This window comes from Sus scrofa, chromosome 14 (assembly GCF_000003025.6).
Source record: "Sus scrofa isolate TJ Tabasco breed Duroc chromosome 14, Sscrofa11.1, whole genome shotgun sequence".
Classification (NCBI taxonomy): Eukaryota; Metazoa; Chordata; class Mammalia; order Artiodactyla; family Suidae; genus Sus; species Sus scrofa.
The window spans coordinates 43,172,537-43,190,109 of record NC_010456.5 but is presented as its reverse complement, the minus strand read 5'-3'; the positions used below and the strand labels follow the sequence as shown (position 1 = coordinate 43,190,109).

At 50.8% G+C, this 17,573-nt stretch overlaps 1 protein-coding gene across 1 annotated transcript in view; it reads right to left on the bottom strand.

Moving 5' to 3' along the window:
• The window catches only part of KIAA1671 (KIAA1671 ortholog), a 202,217-nt gene continuing 184,990 nt past the window's right edge, over positions 347-17,573 (bottom strand). Inside the window, 6 exon segments of the mRNA XM_021073316.1 lie at positions 347-4,182; positions 4,863-4,945; positions 9,338-9,480; positions 11,393-11,517; positions 11,761-11,935; positions 14,659-14,914. Of these exon segments, the coding sequence (XP_020928975.1) occupies positions 4,867-4,945; positions 9,338-9,480; positions 11,393-11,517; positions 11,761-11,935; positions 14,659-14,914 (778 nt within the window). The 3' untranslated portion in view covers positions 347-4,182; positions 4,863-4,866.

Below are 17,573 nucleotides of genomic sequence, written 5' to 3'. Positions count from 1 at the left end.
CCCCTCCCTGCGGGAACCAACTCAGACCAAAGAAACCTCTAGAAGGGTGATGGGGGTCAAAGGCGCTATGATCAGCCAAGACCCAGCACACTCACGCCTTCTGGCTTTCCACATGGCTATCCATTTCCAGATCCTTGGCTTGCTTGGAATTCCAACATGATGACTCCTGGGAGCTTCTCAGCACAGAGTTCAGATCCATCCTCCCTAAGGGGATGGAGCCCAAGCGGACCCCCTTCCACGTGCAGAGTGGGCCCTGCCCCCTTTAAGTGACTCCTGCCAATCAATATTGTCCCTACCCCCACCCCATCCCACAGAGTCACAATGCTGTGGGGGTTTTTTTGTTGTCTTTTTTTTTTTTAATCTTTCCTGTTTTAACACATGTTGGAGGAGGAAAGGCACAGTCAGAGGCTTTGGAAGATTGCTCCATCACCATAGTCACTCACCGCAGCTTAAAGTCGGGAGGGGCAATTCCCAGTAGATAAAGCTTTTCTCCCATGCCCCTTCCCTCTCCACAGACCTTACCCCGAAGTGCTAATTTACACAAAGCAACAGTTACCTCACTTCCTGTATTCAGGGACAGGGCTGTGTGGGAGAGGCCATGGGGAGAGAGGAGGAGGCTGGGAGAGGCTGCCTTAGGGACCCTCTCATTCCGTGTGACTTCTTAGAGTCACCTCTAAGATAGCACTTTGTTTTGGAGGTGGTCCAAGCACACACCTGCTGATTTTCAGCTCCTGGGGCGGTCTGGGGGCATCGAGTTGAAAAACCTAAAAGCAGAAGTAGACAAGGCAGCTGCCAGCACCAGGCGGGAGCAGCTGAGGCCTTCACGGACATCATGCCTGAGGTTTTTCCAAATCCCCTGCACAGCCTCTAAAGTTGAGGACCTCAGGCTTACGCCTATTTCAATACCAAGAATTGGCCTCGATTCCCAGGACACACAAAGGAAAACACGTTTGTCTGAAAGCATGTGACTAGGTTTGTCCCCTGCAAACCCTCCCTATCCCATTGTCCTTTCCCTGAATCCTAGACAACCTGAGGCTGTCAGGTCAGCATAACTCAAAGTCCCCAACATTCTAAACTCTGTGAGGCCCCTGCTTCGCTGGCATTGCTCTGGTAGCTCTGAGGGACTCTGGACTCTCTACAACACTGAGTTTTGAGGCCTTGCCATGGAAATTCACAGGCTGAAGCTTGTTACATTAGGCAAGAGACCGTGAAGAAGGAGATCTACTGCAGAGGGAAAAGATGCAGACTTGTCCAAAGACCAGCCATCAAAATGCTGATGTGCAGAGGGGAAGAGGGGAGCAGGGGAAGGAGGGAGGGAAACAGAGATTATACTATTTTTAAAAAATCACCTATCTTATCCATCTATCCATCTTATTTTTGATGCATTCTGTATAAAACTTTCATCCAAAGAAAGCCAGAGGCCCAGGGCTTGATTAGGGCAGGTGACTCCATTGCATACAAATGATTAAGGCATATTAAGTTCATTTAAAAGGAGACAGATTTCCAAAGGTGGCTCCAGACAAACTCAAGAAACTAGCATACAACCCCTTGCTTAGCCCCCGAGAGCCCACACAGTTGTCTGCAAAGGTGCCAAGCATCAGTTGCCGATAACTTCATTGTACTGATCTTAGGGCCAGGGGCCATGGGAACCATAGGTCACAGGAGCCAGCACTAAGTGATTGTCCGCTCTGTGGTGTGGAGGGTGAGGCCGCTCTGCGCAGTTTCAAGGGGGTGGACTTTCTACGTCCTCATCACCAAAGGATTAAGTGGACTTTCTATTTCCAATCCGGGTGTGGGAGGTTAGGTAGAAGACCTCCAGGTCAATCTCGTGTTCAAGTGTTTTTCTTTCCTGGTGGGTGTACCTGGGCTGAAACATGACCAATTCCAAACTGAGAGTTCTGCATGGTGCATATCCATACACTGACTCAATAGAGCAGGTTACTTCCTGCTGCCTAGATGGTACCAAGGGGCCCGACCCACCTTGAGAAAGACAAAGAAAGAAAGCTGCCAAGAAAAGAACTCAGGGTCAAAGCACACTGGGGGGTGTCTTTTAAGGAGACCTATTGACCTGGAAAGCCACCACATCAAAGGTGAAATAAAATGTGAACTGGATCTTTAAAAAATGAGAAAGAAAAATCAACTGAAGCAGTTCCCAAGAGGCCAGAGGGAACAGATTGACCACTAACTCAGAGAATGAAGAGAATACAGACTATGATCAAGCAAGACCAAGTCTCCAGACACAGATGCATGAGGTTTCCAGATGCACAAAGGTTGAGCAGTTGACAGGTTCCAACAACTGCCCATCAAGCAGCCAAAGCTCAGTCAATGGGATTCTGGGAGTGGGCGCCCAACTTGGGGCTCCATCACTGTCCGTGGTGCTGAACCACAGCCCCTTCTCCAGGGCCCAGGCATTGGTCTTAACCTGGAGAGACAGGATGCGTCTCCATCCTGCACCCCCAAGACAGAGAGGGGGTGAAGGGAGATCAGGGAGGGAGAAGAGTTGGGGAGACAAATGAAGACCGTGGGAGGGGGGCCAGGGAGCAGGGAGGCATGTTTTGACACCATTTGCAAAGAACGGATTTATCAAGAGAAATTTCCACCTCCAGGAAAGTGCTGGGCACAGATCCACTAGGAAACTGAGCCCCCACAGCCCTCGGCAATCGTGGGCTGCCCTGGGAACGGCCTGGGCATCTCTCTCACAGATGGGCATCTTCCAGGCAAGGTTGGCACAAGGTTTATGGCAACTCCAGACATGACAGGTGGGCCAGCCATTTCTGAGACATTTGCTGGAGCCTTGGGCTTAAGAGGTGGAAGCAGGTGTGGAGGATTTCCTACAAAAAGGACAGAGTAGATGGTGACTGGAGACCGTGGAGGTCTTGGAGATTCCTGGGAATGAGCTGAGAATTGGCAGGAAAAAAGAGGCAAGGTAAAAGCCTGGACTTGATCACCTAGCATCTGGCACATCTGTTCATAGGCCCCGGAGTGGGCAAAGGGCTCCCCTCCATAGAAGGGCTTTTAGCAAGACCCTCCCTTCCTGCATTTGGACCTAGAAAAAGCACCTGGTCAGGTAGAATGGGGGGTGGGGCGGGTAGAAAGAAGAGGTGAGAAGAAACCCCTTATTCATCATCTATCCTGAGGCCAACTGGGAACGGTTCTTTCAAGCCAGCAGCTCAGGTCATGCTCAGAAAAGGACTTTGGAGAAAGAGGCTCTCAGGGGGCAGGTTTGATGCTTGAGAGGGAAAGGCACTGCCATTCGGGCTGCTGTTTTTGAACCCTTGAGGTCAAGGGACAAAGGTCACCCCACAGAAATCAGAGCTCAGATGAAAAGGAACCAGGAAAATGTACACAAGGGTGACAAGGAGTTTTTTTTTTTTTTTTAAAGCTTGGGTAGGGATAAGATAACCTGAGATGATCAGATACTTTCAAGCAAACTGTTCGCACGCCTCTCCCCCTGTTCTTTCACGTCAAAACGTATATACATATCAAATTTCAAAGAAAGTTGGCTGCATTATTGCTTTATCACCTTCGAAAGCAAACACGATGACGTACAATGGAACAGGCCAGCTCTGCACCAGCCCCGTGGGGAGGATAAATACTCTTGAAAGAATGAGGGTGGGTGTTTAAAGATCGGAACTTCTGATTCTTCAAGAGGGAGAAGTACCCCTGCAAAGGAGGAATCAAAACCCCCAACCCAGCAATGCTGCTTTGGACCACAGTTACAGCAGGAAATGCATGGTTTCATCTTCCTTGAAAACGTCCTTTTAAAAAAGACCAGACCTGGGGTTGGAGGAAAAGGGATGTTTTCAGACTCAGGACCCAGGAGAGATGGGTCAGCCTCACATCCCCATTCATGGTGCTACTGCAGGGGTCAAAAATGGGAAGAAAAGCACATTTTTACGTAAAACCAAAACCAAACCCCTGCCAGCGTGGATGTTTCTGGGCCGCCTGGATTCTTTCCCAGCCGGAGGTGCTGTCTGGGAGGCGGTGACAGTGCCTGTGGAGGATAAGCCTTCCTGCCCCATCCATTCAGGAGAGCCTGCTGAGGGGTAGGCGCTGGGCAGTGTTCTCCCTGCCACCGACCAGAAGGGCCCAGGCATGTGCAGGAAGGGACGCAGCGGCATGGCCTCGGCTTCGGGTTCTGACAGTTAAGGCTTGTTCATTAGATGTGGCAGTGTCCCCTGTCTGGAAAGGAAGGGACAGTCTTGGCATCAGTCGGGGGAACATGTGACCCCATTTCTCTCCACCCTCAAGCCTTAGAACCTCTTCTGGTGCTTCCCAAGACGGCCACCCCCACAAGCCATAGGTTAGGAAAGATGACTTTTTTTTTCTTTTTACAGCTGGACCTGCAGCATCTGGACGTTCCTGGGTTGGGGGATCCAATTGGAGCTGTAGCATCTGGCCTATACCACAACCACAGCAATGCCAGATCCCAGCTGCATCTTCAACCTACACTGCAGCTCATAGCACCGCTGGATCCTTAACTCACTGAGCAAGGTCAGGGATCCGCTCCGCATCCTCATGGATACTAGTCAGTTCATTACTGCTGAGTCACATAGAATTCCACGTCCACTGATTTTTTTAAAGGTGCATTGAGATGCAGTGAGAAGGGCTGAGACCAGAGCCTGGGCCCTGGGACCCTTCACCAATGCCCTTTCCACCCACCCCAGGCCGTCCAGCTGTGTTTTTCTCCCGAAGAAGAAGCGGATCATTACCGCCCTCTTTACAGGAACCTGGAGCTCCCTCAGCTGCGTTTTCCCTTCTCTTCTCCAGGGCACAGCATCCCGAGTCTCTGAGACTTTGCCCCCTCCCCGGCCCCTGGGATCGCGGGCTTGGTCCGGGTCCCCCCTCCAGGGTCCACCTACCTGCTCAAGCTTGATTCTCACACAGGCTTTGCCTCTTCTTGGATTTCAGCTCCTTTAGCCACTGGGGAGAAGGCTCCTCCGATCTGAAACCACAAAGCCAGTGAGAGCCAACTGTGAGCCTGACCAAGAGCTCCCTGTGGGCCAGGATATATGGGACACAATTCTCCCACTGCCCTGCCAAGGCAGGGGAGAAGCCACACTCGCCAGTGGCGAAGATGCCCGTGTGAACACCATCAAAACAGGAATGAACCAAAGTGCCCCAAAGTGGGGGACATTGAATAAGTCATGGTGTATCCATTCTGTGAAATAATCTGCCACAGAAAGTCATGCTCACATGAAATTATTTCCATCCATCCACTTGTCATCTAGATAGCCATCCATCCTTCCACCTCTCTACTCTCCTAAACACCCGTAAGGGTTAATTCCATGCGTCAACTTGGCTAGGCCACAGTACCCAGCTGTTGAGTCAAACATTATACTAGATGTTTCTGTGAAGGTTTTTATTTATTTATTTATTTATTTATTTATTTAGATGAGATGTGACATTTAAACTGGCTGTCTCTGAATAAAGCAGACTGCCCTCTGTAACATGGGTGGGCCCTGTCCAATCAGGTGAAGGCCTTAATTGAAAAAGACCAACCTCTGCAAAAGAAGAGGAAATTCTGCCAAGACACTGCTTTTGGGACTTGAATTGCAACATCAGCTCCTCCCTGGGTCTCCAGCCCACCTGCCTACCCCTCAGATTTTAGACTCGCAAGTCCCCACAATTGTGAAAGCCAATTCTTAATCTCTCTCTCTCCCTATGCATATATCCTATTTACATCCTATTGGTTCTGTTTCTTTGGAGAAGAAATACAATGACTAATACAATGCCTGCACGACATATATTTTATATATATAAACATATATATATACACATATATATCTTACGTTTACTGAATAATGATAAGGACTATTTGGGAGGGTATGATCTGTTTTGACTTTTTTTTTTTTTTTTTTGTCTTTTTGCCATTTCTTCAGCCGCTCCTGCGGCATATGGAAGGTTCCCAGGCTAGGGGTCGAATCGGAGCTGCAGGTGCCGCCCTACACCACAGCCACAGCAACGTGGGATCCGAGCCACGTCTGCGACCTACACCACAGCTCACGGCAACGCCAGATCCTTAACCCACTGAGCAAGGCCAGGGATCAAGCCCGAAACCTCATGGTTCCTAGTCAGATTTGTTAACCACTGCGCCACGACGGGAACTCCCTTGACTTTTTTTTTTTAATTGAAGAATACACATCCATAAAAGTACTCAGATCACAAGTGCACAGCAGAATGAATTTTCTCAAAGTGAATATATCTGAGTCACCAGCCATCTGAACGGTAACATTTTCGAGAGCTCTACTTTTTACTTTCTTTTTTATGTACTTTTCTTTGTTCTCAGAATGGCTTGTAATGAGAACACATCATTTAAACAAAAAAAATAAAGTCAAACAAAAAATTCTGAAACTTTTTTAAAGAAAAATCATACTTGTGAAGAATTTAATGGTCATGGGGGACTGGTCACACCAATATGTAAACAACAAAGAAACTACATATACTATATGTTGTAATCTCAATGACATTCTTTTAAAAATAGAAGGATCGGAGTTCCCGTCGTGGCTCAGTGGTTAACGAATCCGACTAGGAACTATGAGGGTTCGATCCTTGGCCTTGCTCAGTGGGTTAAGGATCCTGGGTTGCCGTGAGCTGTGGTGTAGGTCACAGACACGGCTCGGATCCCGCGTTGCTGTGGCTCTGGCGAAGGCTGGTGGCTACGGCTCTGATTAGACTCCTAGCCTGGGGGAGTGGCCCTGGAAAAGGCAAAAAGACAAAATAAATAAATAAATAAATAAAAATAAAAATGGAAGGATCGAGGACCACACATCACCATAGTGGTCTCTGGACAGGTCAGATCATGGGTGATTTTCTTTTCTGCTTTACATTCATTTTATATTCCCTACAATTGCCATGGTGAGCCTGTGCTGTTCTTTTTTTTTGTCTTTTTAGGGCTGCACCTGTGGCATATGGAGGTTTGCAGGCTAGGGGTCCAATCAGAGCTAGAGCTGCCAGCCTACACCACAGCCACAGCAATGCGGGATCCAGGCCACCGCATCTGTGACCTACCCAACAGCTCATTGCAATGCCGGATCCCTAACACACTGAGCGAGGCTAGGAATCAAACCCGCATCCTCATGGATGCTAGTCGGGTTCGTTAACCACTGAGCCACAACGGGAACTCCTGTACTGTTCTTAATAATCAAACACATGTATGCATGAAAACTGACTGCTGTTGATCGCAGAGAAAGCTCCTGACCTGTGGTCCTGGAGGGCTCAGGGACACTGCTCACCTGGCTGGGGGTGGGGTGGGAGTCTGTGAGGAAGGAGAGGGGTCCCTTGAGCAGAGAGGGGTCTGGGTACCCTGGAGAAACACTGGAGCCCTCAGCTGACTCCAGAGCAATCCTGATGTTTCCACAGCAGGAGAGGCACCCTCTCAGCCCCAACCTTTCTCTCAACTGCTTGCCCTCCTGCTTTCCACAGCCCATCCTGTGCTCTGAGAATAGGCACTGCCCGGTTCCTCCAGGCCTCTGGGCCTTTGCGTGTGCTGGACTCTAGCCACTTCTTTGTCTGTCATGACCCAGCTCGGTGTCCCCTTCTCCTGGAAGCCTTTCCCACACCTCTCCTCCTCAAGTCTGCATTACAAGCCCTTCTTCTGCCTTCCTCTATCCCGGGGGGCAGATAAAGAGCCAGACAGTAAGTGTTTTTGAGGTTGCAGGTTAGCAGGTGTCTGTCAGCTAGACAAGTTTGCACTTGTATCAGGTGAGCAGCTGCAGACCATCTTTAAATGATGGCTGTGTGCCAATAAAACTTTATTTACAGGAAGTTCCCATTGTGGCTCAGCAGTAATGAACCCAACTAGTATTCGTGAGGATGCAGGTTCGATCCCTGGCCTTGCTCAGTGGGTTAAGGATCACACACAGACACACACACACACACACACACACACAGAGCTGTGGTGTAGGTCACTGATGCAGCTCAGATCCTGAGACGCTGTGGCTGTGGCGTAGGCCAGCAGCTGTAGCTCTGATTCAACTCCTAGCCAGGGAACTTTCATATGTCGCAAGTGTGGCCCTAAAAAAGCAATTAAAAAAATTTATTTACAAACACAGACAGCTGGCTAGCCCTTGCTCTAGTCATAACTCTTATATTACAATGGCAGCATCATGAATAATCCTTAACATTCATGTGTTAGCATGTGGAAGTTCTCGGACCAGAGATTGAATCTGAGCTGCAGTTGCAACCTAGACCACAGCTGCAACAATGCCCAAAACTTAACCCACCGCTCTGGGCCAGGGATCAAACCCGCACCTCTGCAGTGACTGGAGCTGCTGCAGTTGGAGCCTTAACCCATTGTGCCACAGCAGGAACTCCAGCAACACTCTTAATAAGAATTCCACCGTCCTCTACTGAGTACGTGCACATGCCAGATCCAGTGCAAGGGGCATTACACACACTTCCTTGTTTCACCCTTATGACCATCTGGGAAGGGCAGGATTAGTAAACCCATTCTGCAGATGAGGAAACTGAGGCTCTGGAGTGACTTTTCTCAGGCCACGCAGCTCTTAAAGCTGCACAGCTGGGATGAAGCCCTGGCTATGTGATCTTAGAGCTGGGCCCTCTAACTGCCACCAGCAGCTGCTGACATGCCCCAGGCGGGGAGCCCCTGCGAGGCGGGGGCTGTGAGGGCTCATCTGTGCAGGGGGCAAACCTAATCTGGGAACTGGACAGCTACTCCCCAAAGGGCAGCTGTATTGAGTTTCTCTCCTTTAACCTGGCTGTGCCCTTGGGTGGTCCTCCCAGGCCACCTATACTGTCCTGAGACACAGGCACTTTCCTGCAGGGTCGGAGGGGAAGGAGGCCTCAGAGTCCCCATTGGTCAGACAGGGCTGGACCGGAGCAGGAATTTTCCAACCACGGAGTCCTGGATTGCCCTGTAGCACGTGGAGGGAAGAGGGAAGGTGTGCGGCCGGCTGGCCTGATTCCTGCCCCCTTCCCCAGCTCTGTGTATTTTTTAAGATGTCCAGGGGAGCTCCCGCTGTGGCACACCTGGATCAGCATGCTGGTGTCTTAGGAGCAGTGGGACGTCAGTTCTATCCCAGGCCCTGCACAGTGGGTGCAGATCTGGTGTCACAGAGGTTGCGGCTTAGGTTGAGACTGTGGCTCAGATGTGATCCCTACCCAGGAACCCCACATGCCATGGGGGGGGGGCAAAAATGAAAAAAATAAAGAGAGATGTCAGGGGGCAGAGAGTTTACATGAACAAAGTTCTACTACGAGAGCGAACACACAGTGGAGGTTCTCCCCGCCCTCGGCTCCAGACCCTAGGCAGGCGCCTCCCCGAAGTGCATCTGCAGTCCAGGAGGGGAGGACCTTCATCCCCAAGACCCCTCACCTCTCGTCCTTCTCCACACTGGACGGCAGCACGCGGCTGCCCAGCACCCCAGGCTGGAAGGGGGACTTGGAGGTCTTGGGCTGGGGGGCCCAGCCGGGGGTCTCACCGGGTCCGTCCGCCTCTGGCCTCTTGTGCAGCTGGGCCTGGGGAGAGAAGACAGTGGTGGAGTCTGTAAACTGCCTGTGGCCTGGGGGAGGGGCCCATTCTACGGCACTGTCACTGTCACTGCACAGTGGTGACAACAGGGCTCCCGGCACCCGAACAGACCCAGGTAGCAGACACGGTAGGGGGTTGAGATGGGGAGATGCTGCCTGACCTTGGAGGCCAAGAAAAAGCAGAGGTCAGGTGCAGAGTCCAAGTGGCCACTCTTGACCCCTGTAATCAACAACCATCAAAAATCTACACATTCTTGGAGTTCCCGTCGTGGCGCAGTGGTTAACAAATCCGACTAGGAACCATGAGGTTGCGGGTTCGGTCCCTGCCCTTGCTCAGTGGGTTAACGATCTGGCGTTGCCGTGAGCTGTGGTGTAGGTTGCAGACGCGGCTCGGATCCCGTGTTGCTGTGGCTCTGGCGTAGGCTGGTGGCTACAGCTCCGATTCGACCCCTAGCCTGGGAACCTCCATATGCCGCGGGAGCGGCCCAAGAAATAGCAACAACAACAACAACAAAAAAAAGACAAAAAGACAAAAAAAAAAAAAAAATCTACACATTCACCTTATCTTCGGGTAGAAAGCCACCATTTGCGGGGTGCTCATCACAGAAACCCTGTCTCCCTAATTTTCCAAGAGCCTGATATGGAGGCCATGGTCATATCTCCCAGACGAGATCCAGCTCCATCAAACTCCTTGCTCCTGAATATAGGAGTACATGAGGTTTTTGACTATCAGATGCCCGTGGGGAAAAGGCAGGCGCAGTTCCCACCACCAGGAGGGCACGTTGGGAATGGAATGCCTTTTTTTTTTTCTTTTTTTTCTGGCTGCGCCCGAGGCATGCGGAAATTCCCTGGCCAGGGATGGAACACAAGCCACAGCAATGAGCTGAGCCACAGCAGTGACGACGCCAGGTCCTTAACCTCTAGGCCAGCAGGGAACTCCCCTGAGGTGGATTTTTGGCCCCCTTTACAGGTGAGCACATGGAAGCTTCACTAAAGACCAAACTGAGCAGCAGGCTTAGAGGTCAAAGAAAGATAGAAAGTGGCGGAGGTCCTGTCGTGGCTCAGTGGTTAACGAATCTGTCTAGGAACCATGAGGTTGCAGGTTCGATCCCTGGCTTGCTCAGTGGGTTAAGGATCCAGCATTGCCGTGAGCTGTGGTGTAGGTCACAGACGCAGCTCAGATCCAGCACTGCTGTGACTGTGGTGTATGCCGGTGGCTACAGCTCCAATTGGATCCCTAGCCTGGGAACCTCCATATGCCGCAGGAGCGGCCCAAGAAGTGGCAAAAAGACAAAAAAAAAAAAAAAAAAAAAAAAAGACAGAAAGTGGTGATTCAGAAACAGGGGGGTCGCTGGAAAAACCCAAATAAATCAGCAGCATTGTTCATAGCACCAGGCCAAGGCCAATGTGCAAGTCTCAATAACGTACCATGGCCTGGGCAGGGGGTGCTCACTGGGGAAGCTGGGTGAGGAGAGGGACCCGGGAACTCTCTCTACTAGTTCTGGAATTCCAGTCTTCAAATATTTTTTTATTTTTTATTTTTTTAGGGCTGTACTTGTGGCATATGGAAGTTCCCAGACTAGGGGTCGAATCAGAGCCACAGCTGCCAGCCTACGCCACAGCCACAACAATGCCAGATCCAAGTCTCATCTGCGACCTACACCATGGCTCATGGCAACACCTGATCCTTAACCCACTGAGAGAGGCCAGGAATCGAACCCGCAACCTCATGGTTCCTAGTCGGATTTGTTTCCACTGCACCACAGTAGGAACTCCCTGAGTCTTCAACTATTTCAAAACAAGACAGGGAGGAAAGGAGGGAGGAAGGAAGGAGGAGGGTGAAGAACGTGGGTCTATCTGTTTGGCGGCCACGCTGAGCATAGCTCTGGGCATGAGGTACCTTCAGTGCTGCGGGGTCCATGCCTGGAAACACAGGCATCCTCTGGGGTCGGCTGATGGGCGTCCTCTCAGCCCTGGATGGCTTCTCCTCCTCATCTGACTCTTCCTTCCTGGGGGATTTCTCCTCTGTTGCAAAGAAAAGAGCACTGAGGTCCCTGGCAGCTGCCATTGTGAGGCCTTCGTGCCAGACCCTTTGCACAGACAGTCTGTCGGGCAACCCCCACAGCCCAGCACAGAGGCCTTACGGGCCCATTTTCCAGATGGGGACAAATCCAGGTGCCTGTGTTCCTTCAAAGTCAGGAAGCTCCTTCCAGGGTTTCCCTGCAATCTTCCTGCGGGTCTGAGTGCTCCGTGCAGCAGGGGGCGTACCTGTGGAGTCCCTGAACATCCACGCACTGTCGGCCTCCTCCTCCAGGGGGGACCTGCTCTCCGACTCGCTGACTCGGCTTCGCCGGCGGGGATGGGAGAGGGGCGCCCGGCGGCGGCTTCTCTTGCTGAGCTGCACGCGGGTCTTGAGGGCACTTGAGTCGAGGACTGAGGTTTGCTGTGGGGGCGGCAGAGAGGGAGAGACAAATGGGCACAGGAAACATGAAATGAGGGCACCCCCTGAGGGAGGTGTGTGTAGCTGCACTGATGCACAGATGGTATTCAGGTGGTACCTGGGCCAGCATTTCTCCATTTTAATAGGAACCTCACACCCTAAGACTAATTTCTCTGTGAAACATACCACATAAGCTGATTCCAAGAAGCCAATGAACCTCAAGTGCCCCACACGGTGGCGCATAATGGAAATGCCCTTCCCCTCCTGGTGACACCATCCGAGCAGGTAAGCTAGAGTAGTACACAACAGGAGCTCAACACATGTTTGTCTGTTTGTTGAATGAATAACTAATCACATCATCTAACTAAATCCTTACAACAACCTTATTCCACACAGGGACCATGAGCTTGGGGGTTCTCAGTGTGGTCCATCCTCTACTCCCAAAGATTCTGGGTGCAGGTGAGAGAGGCTGGAGCTACCTACTAAGTACCAGGCATCTGTTTTCAAGCATCACACTCTGAGCAGAGGCAGGTGGAGGGCCAGTGATGGTTTCCAAAGTCACCACCTTTTGCGCCAAAAGGGCTGGGAGGACAAACCATCCAAGTTGGCCTGGCCATTGGCTCGGTGACCTCTCAGGAGATGGTGGTAGAGAGCTTGTAGCTTGGGGTTCAATCCCACTTGGTTCGAATCCTAGCTGTGTGACCTCACGCAGGGGACTCACCCTCTCTGAGCTGGGGTGTCCCTATTTTTAAGAGCAGAATAATAGTCTCCCCTTCCTAGGGTGGTTGAGAGAATTCAATGAGCCCTGGCCTGGAAACCTCTGGTTCCAGCAATGCCTGATGCAGGATCATGGCCAAGAGTTATTCCTAAAAGGGGCCTCTCTCTTCCTGGCCAGCTCCTTAGCGGGCATGCAATTCTGGATTCCTCTTCTCAGCTCCACTTTGGAAAAATTCTGTCACCCAGGCCCTCTTAGTTAGCAATGATGAGCTAATTTCAATGAATCACTTCCCAGAGTTGGTAAGTGACAGACACCCCCCTGGGCATGGGCGGAGGGAGCTGACATCAATCGGCACAGCTGTTTCCCCAAGAGGCCACAATGGTGTTCCATGAGGGGACTAGAGTGGGCTGGTCAAAGTGGGTGGGGGATGGAAGTCACCCAGGGTCTACCGTCCCCAACAAGAGAGTGCACATTGGTAGAGAAAGCCAGCATCTTGGACTCAGAGGTGGTGGGAAGGGGCCACAGCCAGGCAGGGGCTGGCTTGGGTGGTAGGGGCTTTGCTTCCACTTCCCCAGGCCCACCCTTGCAGCCTCAGGCCACTATAGCAGCTAGACTTCTTAATGCCTCTGCTTGCAGCCTCCAAATTTTGCCTGCAGGTGACCTCAGTGTGAAATAATCAGCTGGACCCGTGCTCAGGGACACAAGCGTTTCAATCACTCAGTGGCCACTTCTGTTCCCTAATCTGCAAAAATGGGGCTGGGGTCTTCTCTTGGGCTTAATGTTCTAGAAGGGAAATCTGGAGAATTATGCTAGTGCACAGTGACATCACATGAGCATGTAAGCTAGAACAATGCTTGGGACATAGCTGGAGCTCAGTAAATGTCTGTTGAATGAATAACTGAACATATCACCTAACTAAATCCTTACAATCTGCACCCTGGCCATGTTTACAGAGTGGGGTGCCCCAGTGGACACTGTATTTGTGCCTGTCCCATCTCTGCCCTTATCTAGAGATGCCAGCAAGAGACCTTGACCATGTTTAGGAAGGAGAGGCCACTTTGAGGTCCTAAAAGCCCCCACCCAAGCAGTGATGCTCCTTCTCTGGGGGGCATCTGTGAGCTTTACGTGGAGAGAGGGTCCATTTTAGACTTTGCATCATTTAGGTGTTGCATCCTCAGGAGGGGGGGCAGGTAGCCCTACCGTCAGGGAAGGAGAATAATAAGACCCCTGTGTCTCAAGGATTGAACAGGACGATCTTCCTGACCTGAGCAGAGGACTGGTGCTGGTCCAGAAGGGGCTGGGTTGGGAGGCGGTTGGACCCAGGAGGCTGGCATCTTGGGGGCTGTTCTGCGAGGCCTTGGAAGAGCTGAGTTCTGGGGGCTGCCCGGGCCTGAGGAGACTCCCTTTACAGAAAGACTTGGATCCCCTGGCTCCAGGGACACGATCCCATTTGCTAAGATCTTAGTGAGAACCCCCAGCAGAATCAGTCTGAGCATCCTCAGGCAGATACCCTCAAGGGTGAGAGCCCAGACTGCCTGCTTACCTAACAGATGGGGTCTTAGCTCAGTTGTTTTTTTTTTTTTTTTCCCCCATATCCACAGCATGTGGAAGTTCCTGGGTCAGGGATCAAACCCTTACCACAGGGGTGACCCTCACCACAGCAGTGATAATGGCAGATCCTTAACCCTCAGCACCACAAGGGAAGGCCAATAGCTAGTTTTAACTTGAACACATGTTGATTATATTCACAGCTGTCATGGTTACGAGTGAGTAAGGAAGCTGAGACTCAGAGAGCTGAAGACATTTGCCCTAAGACACACAGCTGGTGTGTGGCAGGTCCAAACCACATGCAGACATCAGGCCTACCTCAGATTGTGCCCGCTGCACCTATGGCAGGGGGCCCTGGCACACAACTTCTACCCTTGAAAGGGGCAATTAGGGAGCTGCTAGAATGCCCCTTTAAGAAGAAATGACTGTTTCTCTCACGTGATTCCAACTTCCAACTTACATCGATAAAGGAGAAGTCATCCACCCTTTTTGAGGGGCTGATGTCTGGTGGGAGTGGCCCTTCTGTCCCGTCAGTGGATTCCAGGTCGGTGCTGGATCGGTCCACACTGGTGCTCCGCTGGTCCCTGGAACAGTCATGCTGATCCCCGATCGAGGTGGCCTCCGTTTGGGAGGACAGTGAGGACAAGCGGCTGCTGGGGGCCTGCTTCCGAGTCGATGTGGCACTGCTATCAGGCGATGGGGACTCAGGGGCTAAGCTGTGAGAAAGGAAGGGAGGGAGGCATGCTTAGGCAGGTTGTTTCGGAGAACTGCATTTCAAGGAAAGGAAGAAACTCAGAGTAGGTGTGGGGTGTGCTTTATGTACCGAGAAATAAGAGACGACAGAGCTTCCTAGTAGGAGAACCACTCTGGACCCAGCCAGGTACCATATGTGATGCCTCCAGCACATCTGGACAGGTGTGGGATGGGAGGAGTCAGTCCTGTCCCTTTCAGGACCCTCTAACCCTGCCATTTGGCACTGGGTCCTTGCAATGTGGCCAATACGGGCTATGCCGTGAATACAAAGTACATGCTGGATCCCCAAACCTTTCAGTGGAAAAAAAAGAATGTAAAGTATCTCTTTAATAACTTCATATTGATTACATGTTAAAATGGAAGTATTTCAGGTCTGCTGGGTTCAGTAGACTATACTGTTGAAATGCATTTCGCAAGTTTCTTTTTACTGTTCTGACGTGATGTGGTGGCTAGGACATTAAAATTGCATGTCTCAAGTCTGCAGCTGGCATTGTATTTCAGGTGGACGGTGCTGAGGGAGACCAATTAAGTACCAGCTGTTACCCATGGAAGAGCAGGAGTCAATCTTCCCCACTGCTTCATTCATTTATTCACTCACTCACTCACTCACTCACTCACTCACTCACTCACTCAGGTTTGCTAAGCGCTTACTGTGTGCCAGGCCCTGTGCCAAAAACTGTATCATTTCATACACTCCCCAGTCCTACGAGGATTGTCCTATTATCCTGCAACCTCCACAACCCTGTGAGGTAGGATTAACACCATGAAATTAAATGCCAACCTCACTAAAGAGGACACCAAGGCACAGAGACATGAGGTGTCTTGCCCACAGGAGTAGACCTGACTCCAGAATTCATGCCTGTGTCCTTCTCCTCCTTCTGGAGTTTCGGCCCGTGATAATGTATTCCAAGTACCGCTTGGATAATTAGAACCACACAAGATAGAAAACTTATAAATAAATCAAGCCATTAGGTTGAAAAGGTTCCCTGCTCCCCACTCCTTAAAAAGACCCAAAGTCAAGGGCATGGGAAAGCCCTACCATGAGGAAAGGGGATGGACACACCAGACACCAACCCCCTGAGCTGCACCTTTGGGCAAAACCTTAAACCCAGGTGTATTGATGTCTCCCACAGGAGCACAGCCATGCTCTTTGTCAGCTCTGGGATGACTTTCACTTGGAATAAACAATACATTGGTGTGTGGGGTGGGACTGAGGCAAATCCACAAAAAGTGAGGGAAATACCACAGAGGAGGCAGCAGGTGGCGCTGCTGCTCAAGGTTGGGAGCGCAGGGGCTCCTGGGCCATTTCCTGGAGGAAGAGCTGCAGTGCTTTCAGGAGACAGCAGAGGGCGATCCCAGGACACGGGGGAAATGCCAGGTCCCTGCCGCCAGGTGTCGCTAGGCTCCCTACAAGAGCTGGGAGGATGCAGGCCCAGAGGGAAAAGGGGCCTGCCAGGGTCACTGAGTGACAGCAAAACCAGGACCCAGGCTTGCAGACTCGCAGGCCCGTGCAACTGCAGCAGTGTCATGAACTAAACACATATCACAGGTTAGAAGAGAAAACATGCCTTTCTGGGTACTGTAAGAAACCTGTGCTTCCCTTTTGCTTTTTCTTACCCACTTCTGATTTCATCAACCCCCACCCGACGTTGGTATTAAAGACTACTGTGGGACATCACCCTGCAGAGGGGTGTGTCTGCTCCTGATGGGGGGTGGGGGAGCAGATGGGAGACCTGGGTCTGAGTTTGGCTCAGCTATGGACACACCATATCCCTGGGCACTATACCCATAGACAGGGAAACTGAGTCACACAGTGACACAGCTGGTAGGTGGCCACACCAGGGTCACCCCAGGTCTCTCTGACTTTAAATGACCGTGTGATCCTATAAACAATAAGGTCCTACTGTACAGCACAGGGAACTAGATCTGATCTGGGATAGACCATGATAGAAAATATTTTAAAAAAGAATGTATATACATATATATATATATATATATACACACACACACATATGTGTATATATATATATATACATGACAAGGTCACTTTGCTGTACAGCAGAAATTGGTACAAAATGGTAAATCAACTACACATATATAAATATAAATATATATATATATAAATAAAAGGAGTTCCCATCCTGTTTCAGCGGGTTATGAACCCTACTAGTATCCATGAGACTGCAGGTCTGATCCCTGGCCTCACTCAGTGGGTTAAGGATCCAGCATTGCCATAAGCTGTGGTGTAGGTCACAGATGAGGGTCAGATCCAGCCGTGCTGTGGCTGTGGCATAGGCTGGTGGCTACAGCTCTGATTTGACTCCTATCCTGGGAACTTCCATACATCGCAGATGTGGCCCTACAAACCAAAGAAAAGAAAAGAAAAAAGAAAGAAACCATACACTGTCTTTTTTGTTTGTTTGTTTTTAAGTGCAATCCTGAGGCCTCGGGTGGGAAGGCATGAGCAAAGAACATGGCAGGTCTACCCCTAGTGTCCACGAAGCTGCGGTGTTCAATTCTGCCCAAGGGCAAGAAGAGAAACTGCATTTTTAAAACAATGAACAAGTGCAATGTGCTAATCGCCAAAAAGTATGCCAAGTGCTGCACAGGTTACCATCCCCA